Genomic DNA, 16,279 nt, shown 5'->3' with positions numbered 1-16,279 from the left:
GATCTCACAGGAGGATCAGGTAGGTGGGATTTAGGGTCTCACCCATACACCAAAGTGACTGTAACTACATGATCTGTAGAGGAGCTGTGTCTTGTACACTGATATTATACTGTTTCACCTCAGTTTAATTAGACTGTATGCAAATGTCATTAGAGTGTTTGTTTGTTTGTTTGTTTGTTTGTTTGTTTTTTAGGCACAACGTCTGTCTGATATTAAAATACAAGGTACAGAGGTAGAAGAAGAGACATATGTGACTGATATAAAGGCAGAAGATATAGAGGAAGAAGAAGAGACGTATGTGACTGATATAAAGGCAGAAGATATAGAGGGAGAAGAAGAGACGTATGTGACTGATATAAAGGCAGAAGATATAGAGGGAGAAGAGGAGACGTTTGTGACTGATATAAAGGCAGAAGATATAGAGGGAGAAGAAGAGATGTATATGACTGATATAAAGGCAGAAGATATAGAAGGAGAAGAAGAGACGTATGTGACTGATACAAAGGCAGAAGATACAGAGGGAGAAGAAGAGACGTATGTGACTGATATAAAGGCAGAAAATATAGAGGAAGAAGAAGAGACGTATGTGAGGGGTGATCAGCAGTGTAAGGAGGAGGAGATTCCTACAGATATCAGCACAGGTGAGTAATAAACACTTTTCTCTGACGTCCGTAGTGGATGCTGGGACTTCCTTAAGGACCATGGGGAATAGCGGCTCTGCAGGAGACTGGGCACAAAGTAAAAGCTTTAGGACTAGCTGGTGTGCACTGGCTCCTCCCCCTATGACCCTCCTCCAAGCCTCAGTTAGAATTTTGTGCCCGGCCGAGAAGGGTGCAATCTGGGTGGCTCTCCTGAGCTGCTTAGAGTAAAAGTTTAGACTTAGGTTTTTTTATTTTCAGTGAGTCCTGCTGGCAACAGGCTCACTGCATCGAGGGACTAAGGGGAGAAGAAGCGAACTCACCTGCGTGCAGAGTGGATTGGGCTTCTTAGGCTACTGGACATTAGCTCCAGAGGGATCAATCACAGGCCCAGCCATGGATGGGTCCCGGAGCCGCGCCGCCGGCCCCCTTACAGAGCCAGAAGACAGAAGAGGTCCAGAAATCGGCGGCAGAAGACGTCCTGTCTTCAGTAAAGGTAGCGCACAGCACTGCAGCTGTGCGCCATTGCTCTCAGCACACTTCACACTCCGGTCACTGAGGGTGCAGGGCGCTGGGGGGGGGCGCCCTGAGACGCAATATAAACACTTTTTTTGGCAAAATATACATCACATATAGCTCCTGGGCTATATGGATGTATTTAACTCCTGCCAGTTTTTCTGTAGAAAGCGGGAGAAAAGGCCGCCGAGAAGGGGGCGGAGCCAATCTCCTCAGCACACAAGCGCCATTTTCCCTCACAGCTCCGCTGGAAGGACGTCTCCCTGACACTCCCCTGCAGTCCTGCACTACAGAAACAGGGTAAAAAAGAGAGGGGGGGGCACTAATTTGGCATATATAAACTACATAGCAGCTATAAGGGAGAAACACTTATATAAGGTTGTCCCTATACATATTATAGCGCTCTGGTGTGTGCTGGCAAACTCTCCCTCTGTCTCCCCAAAGGGCTAGTGGGGTCCTGTCCTCTATCAGAGCATTCCCTGTGTGTGTGCTGTGTGTCGGTACGTGTGTGTCGACATGTATGAGGAGGAAAATGGTGTGGAGGCGGAGCAATTGCCGGTAATAGTGATGTCACCCCTTAGGGAGTCGACACCTGACTGGATGGTCTCATTTAAGGAATTACGTGATAGCGTCAGCACTTTGAAAAAGACTGTTGACGACATGAGACAGCCCTGCCGGCCTGTTCAGGCGTCTCCAACACTGTCAGGGGCTCTAAAGCGCCCGTTACCTCAGTCGGTCGACACAGACACGGACACTGACTCCAGTGTCGACGGTGAAGAAACAAACGTATTTTCCAGTAGGGCCACACGTTACATGATCACGGCAATGAAGGAGGTTTTGCATATTTCTGATACTACAAGTACCACAAAAAGGGGTATTATGTGGGGTGTGAAAAAACTACCTGTACTTTTTCCTGAATCAGATGAATTAAATGAGGTGTGTGATGAAGCGTGGGTTTCCCCCGATAAAAAACTGCTAATTTCTAAAAAATGATTGGCATTATACCCTCTCCCGCCAGAGGTCAGGGCGCGCTGGGAAACGCCCCCTAGGGTAGATAAAGCGCTCACACGCTTATCAAAACAAGTGGCGTTACCGTCTCCTGATACGGCCGCCCTCAAGGAACCAGCTGATAGAAAGCTGGAAAATATCCTGAAAAGTATATACACACATACTGGTGTTATACTGCGACCAGCAATCGCCTCAGCCTGGATGTGCAGTGCGGGGGTAGCTTGGTCGGAGTCCCTGACTGAAAATATTGATACCCTGGACAGGGACAATATATTATTGACTATAGAGCATTTAAAAGATGCATTTCTATATATGCGAGATGCACAGAGGGATATTTGCACTCTGGCATCAAGAGTAAGTGCGCTGTCCATTTCTGCCAGAAGAAGTTTATGGACACGACAGTGGTCAGGTGATGCGGATTCCAAACGGCACATGTAAGTATTGCCGTATAAAGGAGAGGAGTTATTTGGGGTCGGTCTATCGGACCTGGTGGCCACGGCAACAGCTGGGAAATCCACCTTTTTACCCCAGGTCACCTCTCAGCAGAAAAAGACATCGTCTTTTCAACCTCAGTCCTTTCGTCCCCATAAGGGCAAGCGGGTAAAAGGCCACTCATATCTGCCCCGGGGTAGAGGAAGGGGGAAAAGACTGCAGCAGGCAGCCTCTTCCCAGGAACAGAAGCCCTCCCCCGCTTCTGCCAAGTCCTCAGCATGACGCTGGGGCCTTACAAGCGGACTCAGGTACGGTGGGGGGTCGTCTCAAGAGTTTCAGCGCGCAGTGGGCTCACTCGCAAGTGGACCCCTGGATCCTGCAGGTAGTATCTCAGGGGTACAGATTGGAATTCGAGACATCTCCCCCTCGCCGGTTCCTGAAGTCTGCTTTACCAACGTCTCCCTCCGACAGGGAGGTGGTATTGGAAGCCATTCACAAGCTGTATTCCCAGCAGGTGATAATCAAAGTACCCCTCCTACAACAGGGAAAGGGGTATTATTCCACACTGTTTGTGGTACCGAAGCCGGACGGCTCGTTGAGACCTATTCTAAATCTAAAGTCCTTGAACACTTACATACAAAGGTTCAAATTCAAAATGGAGTCACTCAGAGCAGTGATAGCGAACCTGGAAGAAGTGGACTATATGGTGTCTCTGGACATCAAGGATGCTTACCTCCATGTCCCAATTTGCCCTTCTCACCAAGGGTACCTGTCACTATCAGTTTCAAACGCTGCCGTTTGGATTGTCCACGGCACCCCGGGTCTTTACCAAGGTAATGGCCGAAATGATGATTCTTCTTCGAAGAAAAGGCGTCTTAATTATCCCTTACTTGGACGATCTCCTGATAAGGGCAAGGTCCAGAGAACAGTTAGAGGTCGGAATAGCACTATCTCAAGTAGTACTACGACAGCACGGGTGGATTCTAAATATTCCAAAATCGCAGCTGAGTCCGACGACACGTCTGCTGTTCCTAGGGATGATTCTGGACACAGTCCAGAAAAAAGTGTTTCTCCCGGAGGAGAAAGCCAGGGAGTTATCCGAGCTAGTCAGGAACCTCCTAAAACCAGGCCAAGTGTCAGTGCATCAATGCACAAGGGTACTGGGAAAAATGGTGGCTTCTTACGAAGCGATTCCATTCGGCAGATTCCACGCAAGAACTTTTCAGTGGGATCTGCTGGACAAATGGTCCGGATCGCATCTTCAGATGCATCAGCGGATAACCCTGTCTCCAAGGACAAGGGTGTCTCTTCTGTGGTGGTTGCAGAGTGCTCATCTTCTAGAGGGCCGCAGATTTGGCATTCAGGACTGGGTCCTGGTGACCACGGATGCCAGCCTTCGAGGCTGGGGAGCAGTCACACAGGGAAGAAATTTCCAGGGAGTGTGGTCAAGCCTAGAGACTTCATTTCACATAAATATACTGGAGCTAAGGGCAATTTACAATGCTCTAAGCCTAGCAAGTCCTCTGCTTCATGGTCAGCCGGTGTTGATCCAGTCGGACAACATCACAGCAGTCACCCACATAAACAGACAGGGCGGCACAAGAAGCAGGAGGGCAATGGCGGAAGCTGCAAGGATTCTTCGCTGGGCGGAAAATCATGTGATAGCACTGTCAGCAGTGTTCATTCCGGGAGTGGACAACTGGGAAGCAGACTTCCTCAGCAGGCACGACCTCCACCCGGGAGAGTGGGGACTTCATCCGGAAGTCTTCCACATGTTTGTGAACCGTTGGGAAAAACCAAAGGTGGACATGATGGCGTCCCGCCTCAACAAAAAACTAGAAAGGTATTGCGCCAGGTCAAGGGACCCTCAGGCAATAGCTGTGGACGCTCTGGTAACACCTTGGGTGTTCCAGTCAGTGTGTGTGTTCCCTCCTCTGCCTCTCATACCCAAGGTACTGAGAATTATAAGACGGAGAGGAGTAAGAACTATACTCGTGGCTCCGGATTGGCCAAGAAGGACTTGGTACCCGGAACTTCAAGAGATGCTCACAGAGGACCCATGGCCTCTGCCACTAAGAAGGGACCTGCTTCAGCAAGGACCCTGTCTGTTCCAAGACTTACCGCGGCTGCGTTTGACGGCATGGCGGTTGAACGCCGGATCCTGAAGGAAAAAGGCATTCCGGAGGAAGTCATCCCTACCCTGATCAAAGCCAGGAAGGAGGTGACCGCACAACATTATCACCGTATTTGGCGAAAATATGTTGCGTGGTGTGAGGCCAGGAGGGCCCCGACGGAGGAATTTCAACTGGGTCGATTCCTGCATTTCCTGCAAACAGGAGTATCTATGGGCCTCAAATTGGGGTCCATTAAGGTTCAAATTTCGGCCCTGTCAATTTTCTTCCAGAAAGAATTGGCTTCAGTTCCTGAAGTCCAGACGTTTGTCAAGGGAGTACTGCATATACAGCACCACTTTGTGCCTCCAGTGGCACCGTGGGATCTCAATGTAGTTCTGGGATTCCTCAAATCACATTGGTTTGAACCGCTCAAATCTGTGGATTTGAAATATCTCACATGGAAAGCGACCATGCTGTTGACCCTGGCCTCGGCCAGGCGAGTGTCAGAATTGGCGGCTTTATCTTACAAAAGCCCATATCTGATTTTCCATTCGGACAGGGCAGAACTGCGGACCCGTCCCCAGTTTCTCCCTAAGGTGGTGTCAGCGTTTCACCTGAACCAACCTATTGTGGTGCCTGCGGCTACTAGGGACTTGGAGGACTCCAAGTTGCTAGACGTTGTCAGAGCCCTAAAAATATATATTCAAGGACGGCTGGAGTCAGGAAAACTGACTCGCTATTTATACTGTATGCACCCAACAAGCTGGGTGCTCCTGCTTCTAAGCAGACGATTGCTCGTTGGATTTGTAGTACAATTCAGCTTGCACATTCTGTGGCAGGCCTGCCACAGCCAAAATCTGTAAATGCCCACTCCACAAGGAAGGGGGGCTCATCTTGGGCGGCTGCCCGAGGGGTCTCGGCATTACAACTTTGCCGAGCTGCTACTTGGTCAGGGGCAAACACGTTTGCAAAATTCTACAAATTTGATACCCTGGCTGAGGAGGACCTGGAGTTCTCTCATTCGGTGCTGCAGAGTCATCCGCACTCTCCCGCCCGTTTGGGAGCTTTGGTATAATCCCCATGGTCCTTACAGAGTCCCAGCATCCACTTAGGACGTCAGAGAAAATAAGAATTTATTAATCGATAATTCTATTTCTCGTAGTCCGTAGTGGATGCTGGGCGCCCATCCCAAGTGCGGATTGTCTGCAATACTTGTACATAGTTATTGTTACAAAAATCGGGTTTTGTATTGTTGAGAGCCATCTTTGCAGAGGCTCCTCTGTTATCATGCTGTTAACTGGGTTCAGATCACAGGTTGTACAGTGTGATTGGTGTGGCTGGTATGAGTCTTACCCGGGATTCAAAATCCTTCCTTATTGTGTATGCTCGTCCGGGCACAGTATCCTAACTGAGGCTTTGAGGAGGGTCATAGGGGGAGGAGCCAGTGCACACCAGCTAGTCTTAAAGCTTTTACTTTTTGTGCCCTGTCTTCTGCGGAGCCGCTATTCCCTTGGTCCTTACGGAATCCCAGCATCCACTACGGACTACGAGAAATAGAATGATCGGTAAGTAAATTCTTATTTTCTCTAACGTCCTAGTGGATGCTGGGAACTCCGTAAGGACCATGGGGAATAGCGGACTCCGCAGGAGACTGGGCACTCTAAAAGAAAGATTAGGTACTATCTGGTGTGCACTGGCTCCTCCCTTTATGCCCCTCCTCCAGACCTAAGTTAGAATCTGTGCCCGGCTCGAGCTGGTTGCACACTAGGGGCTCTCCTGAGCTTCTAGTAAAGAAAGTATTTATTAGGTTTTTTATTTTCAGTGAGATCTGCTGACAACAGACTTACTGCTACGAGGGACTTAGGGGAGAGAAGCGAACCTACCTGCTTGCAGCTAGCTTGGGCTTCTAGGCTACTGGACACCATTAGCTCCAGAGGGATCGAACACAGGCCCAGCCTCGGTCGTCCGGTCCCGGAGCCACGCCGCCGTCCCCCTTGCAGAGCCAGAAGCAAGAAGAACGTCCTGGAAATCGGCGGCTAAAGACTCCAGTCTTCATTAAGGTAGCGCACAGCACTGTAGCTGTGCGCCATTGGTCCCTATGCACACCACATACTCCGGTCACTGATGGGTGCAGGGCGCAGGGGGGGGTGGGGGGGGCGCCCTGGGCTGCAATTAGAGTACTTTGACTTTGGCAAACAACACATAATATAGCCTAATAAGCTATATATGTGTAAAAATCCCCTGCCATAATACACTTATGAGAGCGGGAGAAGTCAGCCGAAAAAGGGGCGGGCCTATCTCCCTCAGCACACTGGCGCCATTTTCTCTTTACAGTGCAGCTGGAAGACAGCTCTCCAGGCTCTCCCCTGCAGCTTCCAGGCTCAAAGGGTTAAAAAGAGAGGGGGGGCGCAAACTGTATATAAAAAGCAGCTATAGGGATAAATCACGTTCTGTTAGTGTAACTCCCTGATTAAATAGCGCTGTGGTGTGTGCTGGCATACTCTCTCTTTGTCTCCCCAAAGGACTTTGTGGGGTCCTGTCCTCAGTCAGAGCATTCCCTGTGTGTGTGCGGTGTGTCGGTACGGCTGTGTCGACTTGTTTGATGAGGAGACTTATGTGGAGGCGGAGCAGGTGCCGATAAATGTGATGTCACCCCCTGCAGGGCCGACACCAGAGTGAGTGGATATGTGGAAGGTATTAACCGACAGTGTCAACTCCTTACATAAAAGGCTGGATGACGTAACAGCCGTGGGACAGCCGGCTTCTCAGCCGGCGCCTGCCCAGGCGTCTCAAAGGCCATCAGGGGCTCAAAAACGCCCGCTACCTCAGATGGCAGACACAGATGTCGACACGGAGTCTGACTCCAGTGTCGACGAGGTTGAGACATATACACAATCCACTAGGGGCATCCGTTGCATGATTTCGGCAATGAAAAATGTGTTACACATTTCTGACATTAACCCAAGTACCACTAAAAAGGGGTTTTATGTTTGGGGAGAAAAAGCAGCCAGTGTTTTGTACCCCCATCAGATGAGTTGAATGGAGTGTGTGAAGAAGCGTGGGGTTCCCCCAATAAGAAACTGGTAATTTCTAAAAAGTTACTGATGGCGTACCCTTTCCCGCCAGAGGATAGGTCACGTTGGGAGATATCCCCTAGGGTGGATAAGGCGCTCACACGTTTGTCAAAAAAGGTGGCACAGCCGTCTCAGGATACGGCCACCTTGAAGGAGCCTGCTGATAGAAAGCAGGAGGCTATCCTGAAGTCTGTATATACACACTCAGGTACTATACTGAGACCTGCAATTGCCTCAGTATGGGTGGTCTGATACCCTGTAAGATAATATTGTTACCCTCGACAGGGATATTATTTTGCTAACCATAGAGCATATTAAAGACGTCGTCTTATATATGAGGGATGCACAGAGGGATATTTGCCGGCTGGCATCCAGATTTAATGCAATGTCCATTTCTGCCAGGAGGGTATTAGGGACCCGGCAGTGGACAGGTGATGCTGATTCTAAAAGGCACATGGAGATTCTGCCTTATAAGGGTGAGGAATTGTTTGGGGATGGTCTCTCAGACCTCGTATCCACAGCAACAGCTGGGAAGTAAAAAGTTTTACCTCAGTTCCCTCACAGCCTAAGAAAGCACCGTATTATCAGAAACAGTCTTTTTGGCCACAGAAAAGCAAGCGGGTCAAAGGCGCTTCCTTTCTGCACAGAGGCAAGGGAAGAGGGAAAAAGATGCACCAGACAGCCAGTTCCCAGGATCAAAAATCTTCCCCCGCTTCCTCTAAGTCCACCCCATGACGCTGGGGCTCCACAGGCGGAGCCAGGTGCGGTGGGGGCGCGTCTCCGGAACTTCAGCGACCGGTGGGCTCGCTCGCAGGTGGATCCCTGGGTTCTGCAAGTAGTATCACAGGGATACAAGCTGAAGTTCGAGGCGACTCCCCCTCACCGTTACCTCAAATCAGCCTTACCTGCTGCCCTCGGAGAAAGGGAGGTAGTACTGGCGGCAATTCACAAGCTGTATCTTCAGCAGGTGATAATCAAGGTACCCCTCCTTCAACAGGGACGGGGTTACTATGCCACAATGTTTGTGGTACCGAAACCAGAGGGTTCGGTGAGACCCTTTCTAAATTTAAAATCCTTGAACATTTATATAAAAAAGTTCAAGTTCAAGATGGAATCGCTCAGAGCGGTTATTGCAAGCCTGGAAGAGGGGGATTTTATGGTGTCATTGGACATCAAGGATGCTTACCTGCATGTCCCCAATTATCCACCCCACCAGGAGTACCTCAGGTTTGTGGTACAGGAATGTCATTACCAATTCCAGACGCTGCCGTTTGGTTTGTCCAAGGCACCGAGGGTATTTACCAAGGTAATGGCCGAAATGATGATTCTCCTCCGAAAGAAGGGAGTCATGATTATTCCGTACTTGGACGATCTCCTTATAAAGGCGAGGTCCAAAGAGCAGTTGCTAGTCAGTGTAGACCTATCTCAGGAAGTGCTACATCAGCACGGCTGGATTCTGAATATCCCAAAGTCGCAGCTGATTCCTGCGATGCGTCTGCTGTTCTTGGGCATGATTCTGGACACAGAACAGAAGAAGATATTTCTCCTGGTGGAGAAGGCCCAGGAATTATCATCTCTGGTCAGGGACCTCCTGAAACCAAAGCAGGTGTCGGTGCATCACTGCACGCGAGTCCTGGGAAAGATGGTAGCTTCTTACGAAGCAATTCCCTTCGGCAGATTCCATGCAAGGATCTTCCAGTGGGATTTGTTGGACAAGTGGTCCGGATCGCATCTCCAGATGCATGGGTTAATCGCCCTGTTCCCGAGGGCCAGGGTGTCTCTGCTGTGGTGGCTGCAGAGTGCTCCTCTGCTCGAAGGCCGCAGATTCGGCATACAGGACTTGGTCCTGGTGACCGCGGATGCAAGCCTCCGAGGTTGGGGGGCAGTCACCCAGGGAAGAAACTTCCAAGGACAATGGTCGAGTCAGGAAACTTCCCTACACATAAATATTCTGGAACTAAGTGCCGTTTACAATGCCCTGAGTCAAGCAGAACCCCTGCTTCAAAACCAACCGGTTCTGATTCAGTCAGACAACATCACAGCGGTCGCCCATGTAAACCGCCAGGGCGGCACAAGAAGCAGGGTGGCAATGGCAGAAGCCACAAGGATTCTTCGATGGGCGGAGAATCACGTGATAGCACTGTCAGCAGTGTTCATTCCGGGAGTGGACAACTGGGAAGCAGACTTCCTCAGCAGGCACGACCTCCACCCGGGAGAGTGGGGGCTTCATCCAGAAGTCTTCCAGCTGATTGTGAACCGTTGGAAACGGCCACAGGTGGACATGATGGCGTCCCGCCTCAACAAAAAGCTAAAAAGATATTGCGCCAGGTCAAGGGACCCTCAGGCGATAGCTGTGGACGCTCTAGTGACACTGTGGGTGTACCAGTCGGTTTATGTGTTCCTTCCTCTCACCCTCATACCCAAGGTACTGAGGATAATAAGGAGAGGAGTAAGAACTATACTCATTGTTCCGGATTGGCCAAGAAGAGCTTGGTACCCAGAACTTCAAGAAATGGTCTCAGAGGACCCATGGCCTCTGCCGCTCAGACGGGACCTGCTGCTGCAGGGGCCCTGTCTGTTCCAAGACTTACCGCGGCTGCGTTTGACGGCATGGCAGTTGAACGTATCCTAAAGGAAAAGGGCATTCCGGAGGAAGTCATTCCTACGCTGATTAAAGCTACGAAGGAGGTGACCGCAAAACATTATCACCGCATATGGCGGAAATATGTTGCTTGGTGTGAGGCCAGGAAGGCACCAACGGAGGAATTTCAGCTGGGTCGATTTCTGCACTTCCTACAGTCAGGGGTGACTATGGGCCTCAAATTGGGTTCCATTAAGGTCCAGATTTCGGCTCTGTCGATTTTCTTCCAAAAAGAACTGGCTTCACTGCCTGAAGTTCAGACTTTTGATAAAAGGAGTGCTGCATATTCAGCCCCCTTTTGTGCCTCCAGTGGCACCTTGGGATCTCAACGTGGTGTTGGATTTCCTAAAGTCGCATTGGTTTGAGCCACTGAAAACAGTTGAAACAGAAATATCTCACGTGGAAAGTTGTCATGCTTCTGGCCTTGGCTTCGCCAGGCGTGTATCAGAATTGGCGGCTTTGTCATGTAAAAGCCTTATCTGTTTTTTCATATGGATAGGGCGGAATTGAGGACTCGTTCCCAATTTCTTCCTAAGGTGGTATCAGCATTTCATTTGAACCAACCTATTGTGGTGCCTGCGGCTACTCGGGACTTGGAGGATTCCAAGTTGCCGGACGTAGTCAGGGCCTTAAAAATCTATGTTTCCAGGATGGCTAGAGTCAGGAAAACTGACTCGCTATTTATCCTGTATGCACCCATGCTCCTGCTTCAAAGCAGACTATTGCTCGTTGGATTTGTAGCACGATTCAACTTGCACATTCTGCGGCTGAACTGCCGCATCCTAAATCTGTAAGAGCCCATTCCACAAGGAAATGGGCTCTTCTTGGGCGGCTGCCCGAGGGGTCTCGGCTTTACAACTTTGCCGAGCTGCTACTTGGTCGGGTTCAAACACATTTGCAAAATTCTACAAGTTTGATACCCTGGCTATGGAGGACCTTGAGTTTGCTCATTCGGTGCTGCAGAGTCATCCGCACTCTCCCGCCCGTTTGGGAGCTTTGGTATAATCCCCATGGTCCTTACGGAGTTCCCAGCATCCACTAGGACGTCAGAGAAAATAAGAATTTACTCACCGGTAATTCTATTTCTCGTAGTCCGTAGTGGATGCTGGGCGCCCATCCCAAGTGCGGATTGTCTGCAATACTTGTATATAGTTATTGCCTAGCTGGAGGGTTATTGTTATGAGCCATCTGTTCGTGAGGCTCAGTTGTTATTCATACTGTTAACTGGGTATAGTATCACGAGTTGTACGGTGTGATTGGTGTGGCTGCTATGAGTCTTACCCGGGATTCCAAAATCCTTTCCTTATTGTGTCAGCTCTTCCGGGCACAGTTTCCCTAACTGAGGTCTGGAGGAGGGGCATAGAGGGTGGAGCCAGTGCACACCAGATAGTACCTAATCTTTCTTTTAGAGTGCCCAGTCTCCTGCGGAGCCCGCTATTCCCCATGGTCCTTACGGAGTTCCCAGCATCCACTACGGACTACGAAAAATAGAATTACCGGTGAGTAAAATCTTATTATTACAGAAGTCACACATTCTCATTGCTCAGTCACTACCGCAATCTCTTATCCTACACCCTCCTCTGCCATCAGCCCTGTTCTCAGTTGGGTGTTTCTAACACAAGGCTATCCATGACAAATATCACATGTAGAGAGTTTTCTCATACGTCCTAGAGTATGCTGGGGACGCTTTGAGAACCATGGGGTAAAGACTGGATCCGCAGGAGACATGGGCACTTTAAGACTTTAAAAGGGGTGTAAACTGGCTCCACCCTCTATGCCCCTCCTCCAGACTCCAGTTAGATTCTGTGCCCAGCGATACTGGATACACTTAGGAGCTCTCCACAGTTTCTCAGAAAAAAGACTTTATTTAGATTTATAATTTTCAGGGAGACCTGCTGGCTACAGGCTCTCTGCATCGTGGGAGTGAGGGGGGAGAAGCAGGACCTACTTCTGTGCGTTTAAGGGCTCTGCTTCTTAGGCTACTGGACACCATTAGCTCCAGAGGGTCAGATCACTTGGTGCACCTAGCTGCTTGTTCCCGGAGCCGCGCCGTCACCCCCCTCACAGAGCCAGAAGACAGAAGCCGGATGAGTAAAGGAAGATCAGAAGACTTCAGTGACTGCAGAAGACGGCAGTGGGATCCGACGACACGCCTGTCGTTCCTGGGTATGATTCTGAATACAGAATTACGGAGAGTTTTTCTTCCAGTGGAAAAGGCTCTGGAAATACAGAACATGGTAAAACAGATTCTGAAACCGGCAAAAGTGTCAGTTCTTCAATGCACTCGATTGCTGGGCAAGATGGTGGTGGCCTACGAAGCCATTCTGTATGGCAGGTTCCATGCCAGGGGTGCTTCAGTGGGACCTGCTGGACAAGTGGTCCGGGTCTCACCTGGACATGCACCGGAAAATACTCCTATCTTCCAGGACCAGGATCTTCTTTCTATGGTGGCTGCACAGTTCTCACCTTCTGGAGGGACGCAGGTTCGGGATTCAGGATTGGATTCAAATTTCAGCCTTATCAATTTTCTTTCAGAAAGAATTGCCCTCCCTTCCGGAAGTTCAGACCTTCGTCAGGTGTGCTGCACATCCAACCTCCATTTGGGCCCCCAGTGGAACCATGGGATCTTAATGTGGTGTTGCAGTTCCTGCAATCTTCTTGGTTTGAACCTTTACGTAAGGTTGAGTTAAAATTCCTTACTTGGAAAGTAGTCATGTTGTTGGCCTTGGCGTCATAAAGGTGAGTTTCTGAATTGGCGGCTTTGTCTCACAAAAGACCCTATTTAATCTTTCATGCTGATAGAGCGGAGTTGAGAACTCATCAGCAATTTCTGCCAAAAGTGGTTTCCTCATTTCACGTAAACCAGCCTATTGTGGTGCCAGTGGCTACTGATGCCTTGGCGGAATCGAAGTCTCAATGTGGTCAGAGCTTTGAAGATCTATGTCGCCAGAACCGTGCAGATTAGGAAAACAGAGGCTCTGTTTGTCCTGTGGGCTCACAACAAGATTGGGATTCCTGCTTCCAAGCAGACTATTGCACGCTGGATCTGTAATACGATTCAGCAGGCTCATTCTACGGCAGGGTTACCGTTACCGAAATCGGTGAAAGCTCATTCTACCAGAAAGGTGGACTCATTCTGGGCGGCTGCCCGAGGGGTTTCGGCATTACAACTTTGGCGAGCTGCTACTTGATCGGGTTCAAACACCTTTGTGAAGTTTTACAAGTTTGATACCCTGGCTGAGGAGGACCTCATGTTTGATCAGTCGGTGCTGCAGAGTCATCTGCACTCTCCCGCCCGTTCTAGAGCATTGGTATAAACCCCATGGTTTTGAAGCATCCCCAGCATCCTTTAGGACGTATGAAAAAATAGGATTTTAATACCTACCGGTCACAGACCTAGTCTCTACAGCTACTGCTGGAAAATCGTCATTTTTACCTTATGTTCCCCCAAAACATAAGAAAACGCATCATCAAATGCAGTCCTTTCGGCCCAATAGATACCGAAGAGGAAGAGACTCTGCCTTCCTTGCTGTTAGAGGCAGGGAAAGAGGTAAAAGAAACCCAGGCTTCTCTGCCTCCCAAGAACAGAAGTCCTCCCCGGCTTCTGCCAAGTCCACCGCATGACGCTGGGGTTTCCCTGCGGGAGTCCTCGCCGGTTGGGGCACATCTCAAGCTCTTCAGCCAGGTCTGGGTTTGCTCGGGCCTGGAACCTTGGATTTTAAAAATTGTGTCACAAGGGTACAAACTAAAATTTTAAGACGTTCCCCCTCGCCGATTATTAAAATCAGCCTTGCCAGCTTCTCTGACTGGCAGAGAGGTAGTGTGCGACGCAATACAAAAATTGTGTCAGAACCAGGTAATTATCACGGTTCCCCCTGCGCAACAGGGACAAGGCTTTTATTCCAGTTTATTCGTGGTTCCGAAGCCGGACGGCTCGGTCAGACCGATCCTCAACCTTAACCTAAATTACTTTCTGCAGAAATTCAAGATGGAGTCTCTCAGAGCAGTGATCTCCAGTCTGGAGGAAGGGGACTTTATGGTCTCCTTAGACATAAAGGATGCCTACCTACATGTTCCCATTTATCCTCCTCATCAGGCCTTCCTGCGCTTTGTGGTTCAGGATTGTCATTACCAATTTCAGACGTTGCCATTTGGGCTGTCCACGGCTCCGAGGATTTTTACCCAAGTGATGGCGGAGATGATGATTCTTCTTCGCATGCAAGGTGTCATGATTATCCCATACTTTGACGATCTCCTGATGAAAGCCAGATGCAGGGACAAGTTGTTACAGAACATTGCACTGTCCCTGAAGGTGTTGCAACAACATGGCTGGCTCCTCAACCTGCTGAAATCTCAGTTGATCCCTACGACCCACCTGTCGTTTCTGGGGATGAATCTGGACACAGAACTACAGAGTTTTTCTTCCGGAAGAAAAAGCTCTGGAACAAATCTTAAAACCAACCAGAGTGTCGATCCATCAATGCACTCGCTTGCTGGATAGATGGTGCCGGCCTACGAGGCCATTCAGTTTGGCAGATTCCATGCCACAGTATTCCAGTGGGACCTGTTGGACAAGTGGTCCGGTTCCCACCTACACATGCAACGGACGATAGTCCTGTCCTCAAAGACAAGAATATCACTGCTGTGGTGGCTGCACAGTTCTCACCTCCTCGAGGGACGCAGGTTCGGTATTCAGGATTGGATTCTAGTGACCACGGATGCAAGTCCCCGGGGTTGGGGTGCAAGGAAGATGGTCAAGTCAGGAGACTTGTCTCCACATAAACGTTCTGGAATTAAGGGCCATTTACAACGGCCTTCTACAAACTGAACGCCTTTTTCAAAGTCGACCCTTCCTCATCCAGTCGGAGAATATAACAGCAGTAGCTTACATCAACAGCCAGGGCGGAACAAAAAGCAGAGCAGCAATGACAGAAGCCACAAGGATTCTCCGCTGGGCGGAGAAACATCTAAGCGCTCTGTCAGCTATCTTCATTCCAGGAGTGGACAACTGGGAAGCAGACTTCCTCAGCAGACACGATCTCCATCCAGGAGTCTTCACAGAAGTGACAAGTCGCTGGGGTACTCCCCAAGTAGACATGATGGCGTCTCGTCTCAACAAGAAACTCCAAAATGATTGCGCCAGGTCAAGGTACCCTCAAGCCATAGCGGTGGGCGCTCTGGTGACACCGTGGGTGTTTCAGTCGGTATGTGTTCCCTCCACTTCCTCTCATTCCGAGAGTGTTAAAAATTATAAGAAGAAAGGTTCCAACGATCCTCATTGTTCCAGATTGGCCAAGGAGGGCTTGGTATCCCGATCTTCAGGATTTACGCATAGGAAATCCCTGGCTGCTTCCTCTACGAGAGGACCTGTTACAGTATCAAGATTTATCGCGGCTACGTTTGACGGCATGGCGGTTGAACGCCAGATTCTAGCCCAGAAGGGTATTCCCAGTGAAGTCATTCCCACTCTTATTCAGGCTAGAAAGGATGTTACGGCAAAACACGATCACCACATTTGGAGGAAATATATTTCCTGGTGCGAGTCCAAGAAGGCTCCTGCGGAAATTTTTTAACTTGGACGTATTCTCCACTTTTTACAAGCTGGAGTGGATGCGGGCCTTAAATTAGGATCCATTAAAGTACAAATTTCTGCATTGTCAGTTTTCTTTCAGAAACAATTGGCCTCACTTCCTGAGGTGCAAACGTTTCTAAAGGGGGTGTTACACATCCAACCACCTTTTGTGCCTCCTGTGGCACCTTGGGACCTTAACGTGATGTTACAGTTCCTTCAATCTCACTGGTTTGAACCTTTTTCAAAAGGTGGATTTGAAATTCCTCACTTGGAAAGTGGTCATT

At 49.5% G+C, this 16,279-nt stretch overlaps 1 protein-coding gene across 1 annotated transcript in view; it reads left to right on the top strand.

Moving 5' to 3' along the window:
• Nucleotides 1-197: 197 nt before the first annotated feature.
• LOC134983450 (gastrula zinc finger protein XlCGF26.1-like) overlaps nucleotides 198-16,279 on the top strand; it is a 452,758-nt gene continuing 436,676 nt past the window's right edge. Inside the window, exon 1 of the mRNA XM_063949129.1 lies at nucleotides 198-641. Coding sequence (XP_063805199.1) covers nucleotides 437-641 — 205 coding nt within the window. The 5' untranslated portion in view covers nucleotides 198-436. The remainder of the gene's footprint in view (nucleotides 642-16,279) is intronic.

Source organism: Pseudophryne corroboree (genome assembly GCF_028390025.1).
Source record: "Pseudophryne corroboree isolate aPseCor3 chromosome 3 unlocalized genomic scaffold, aPseCor3.hap2 SUPER_3_unloc_15, whole genome shotgun sequence".
Taxonomy (NCBI): domain Eukaryota; kingdom Metazoa; phylum Chordata; class Amphibia; order Anura; family Myobatrachidae; genus Pseudophryne; species Pseudophryne corroboree.
The sequence above is the reverse complement of the archived record's forward strand: the minus strand, read 5'-3'. Positions and strand labels throughout refer to the sequence as shown.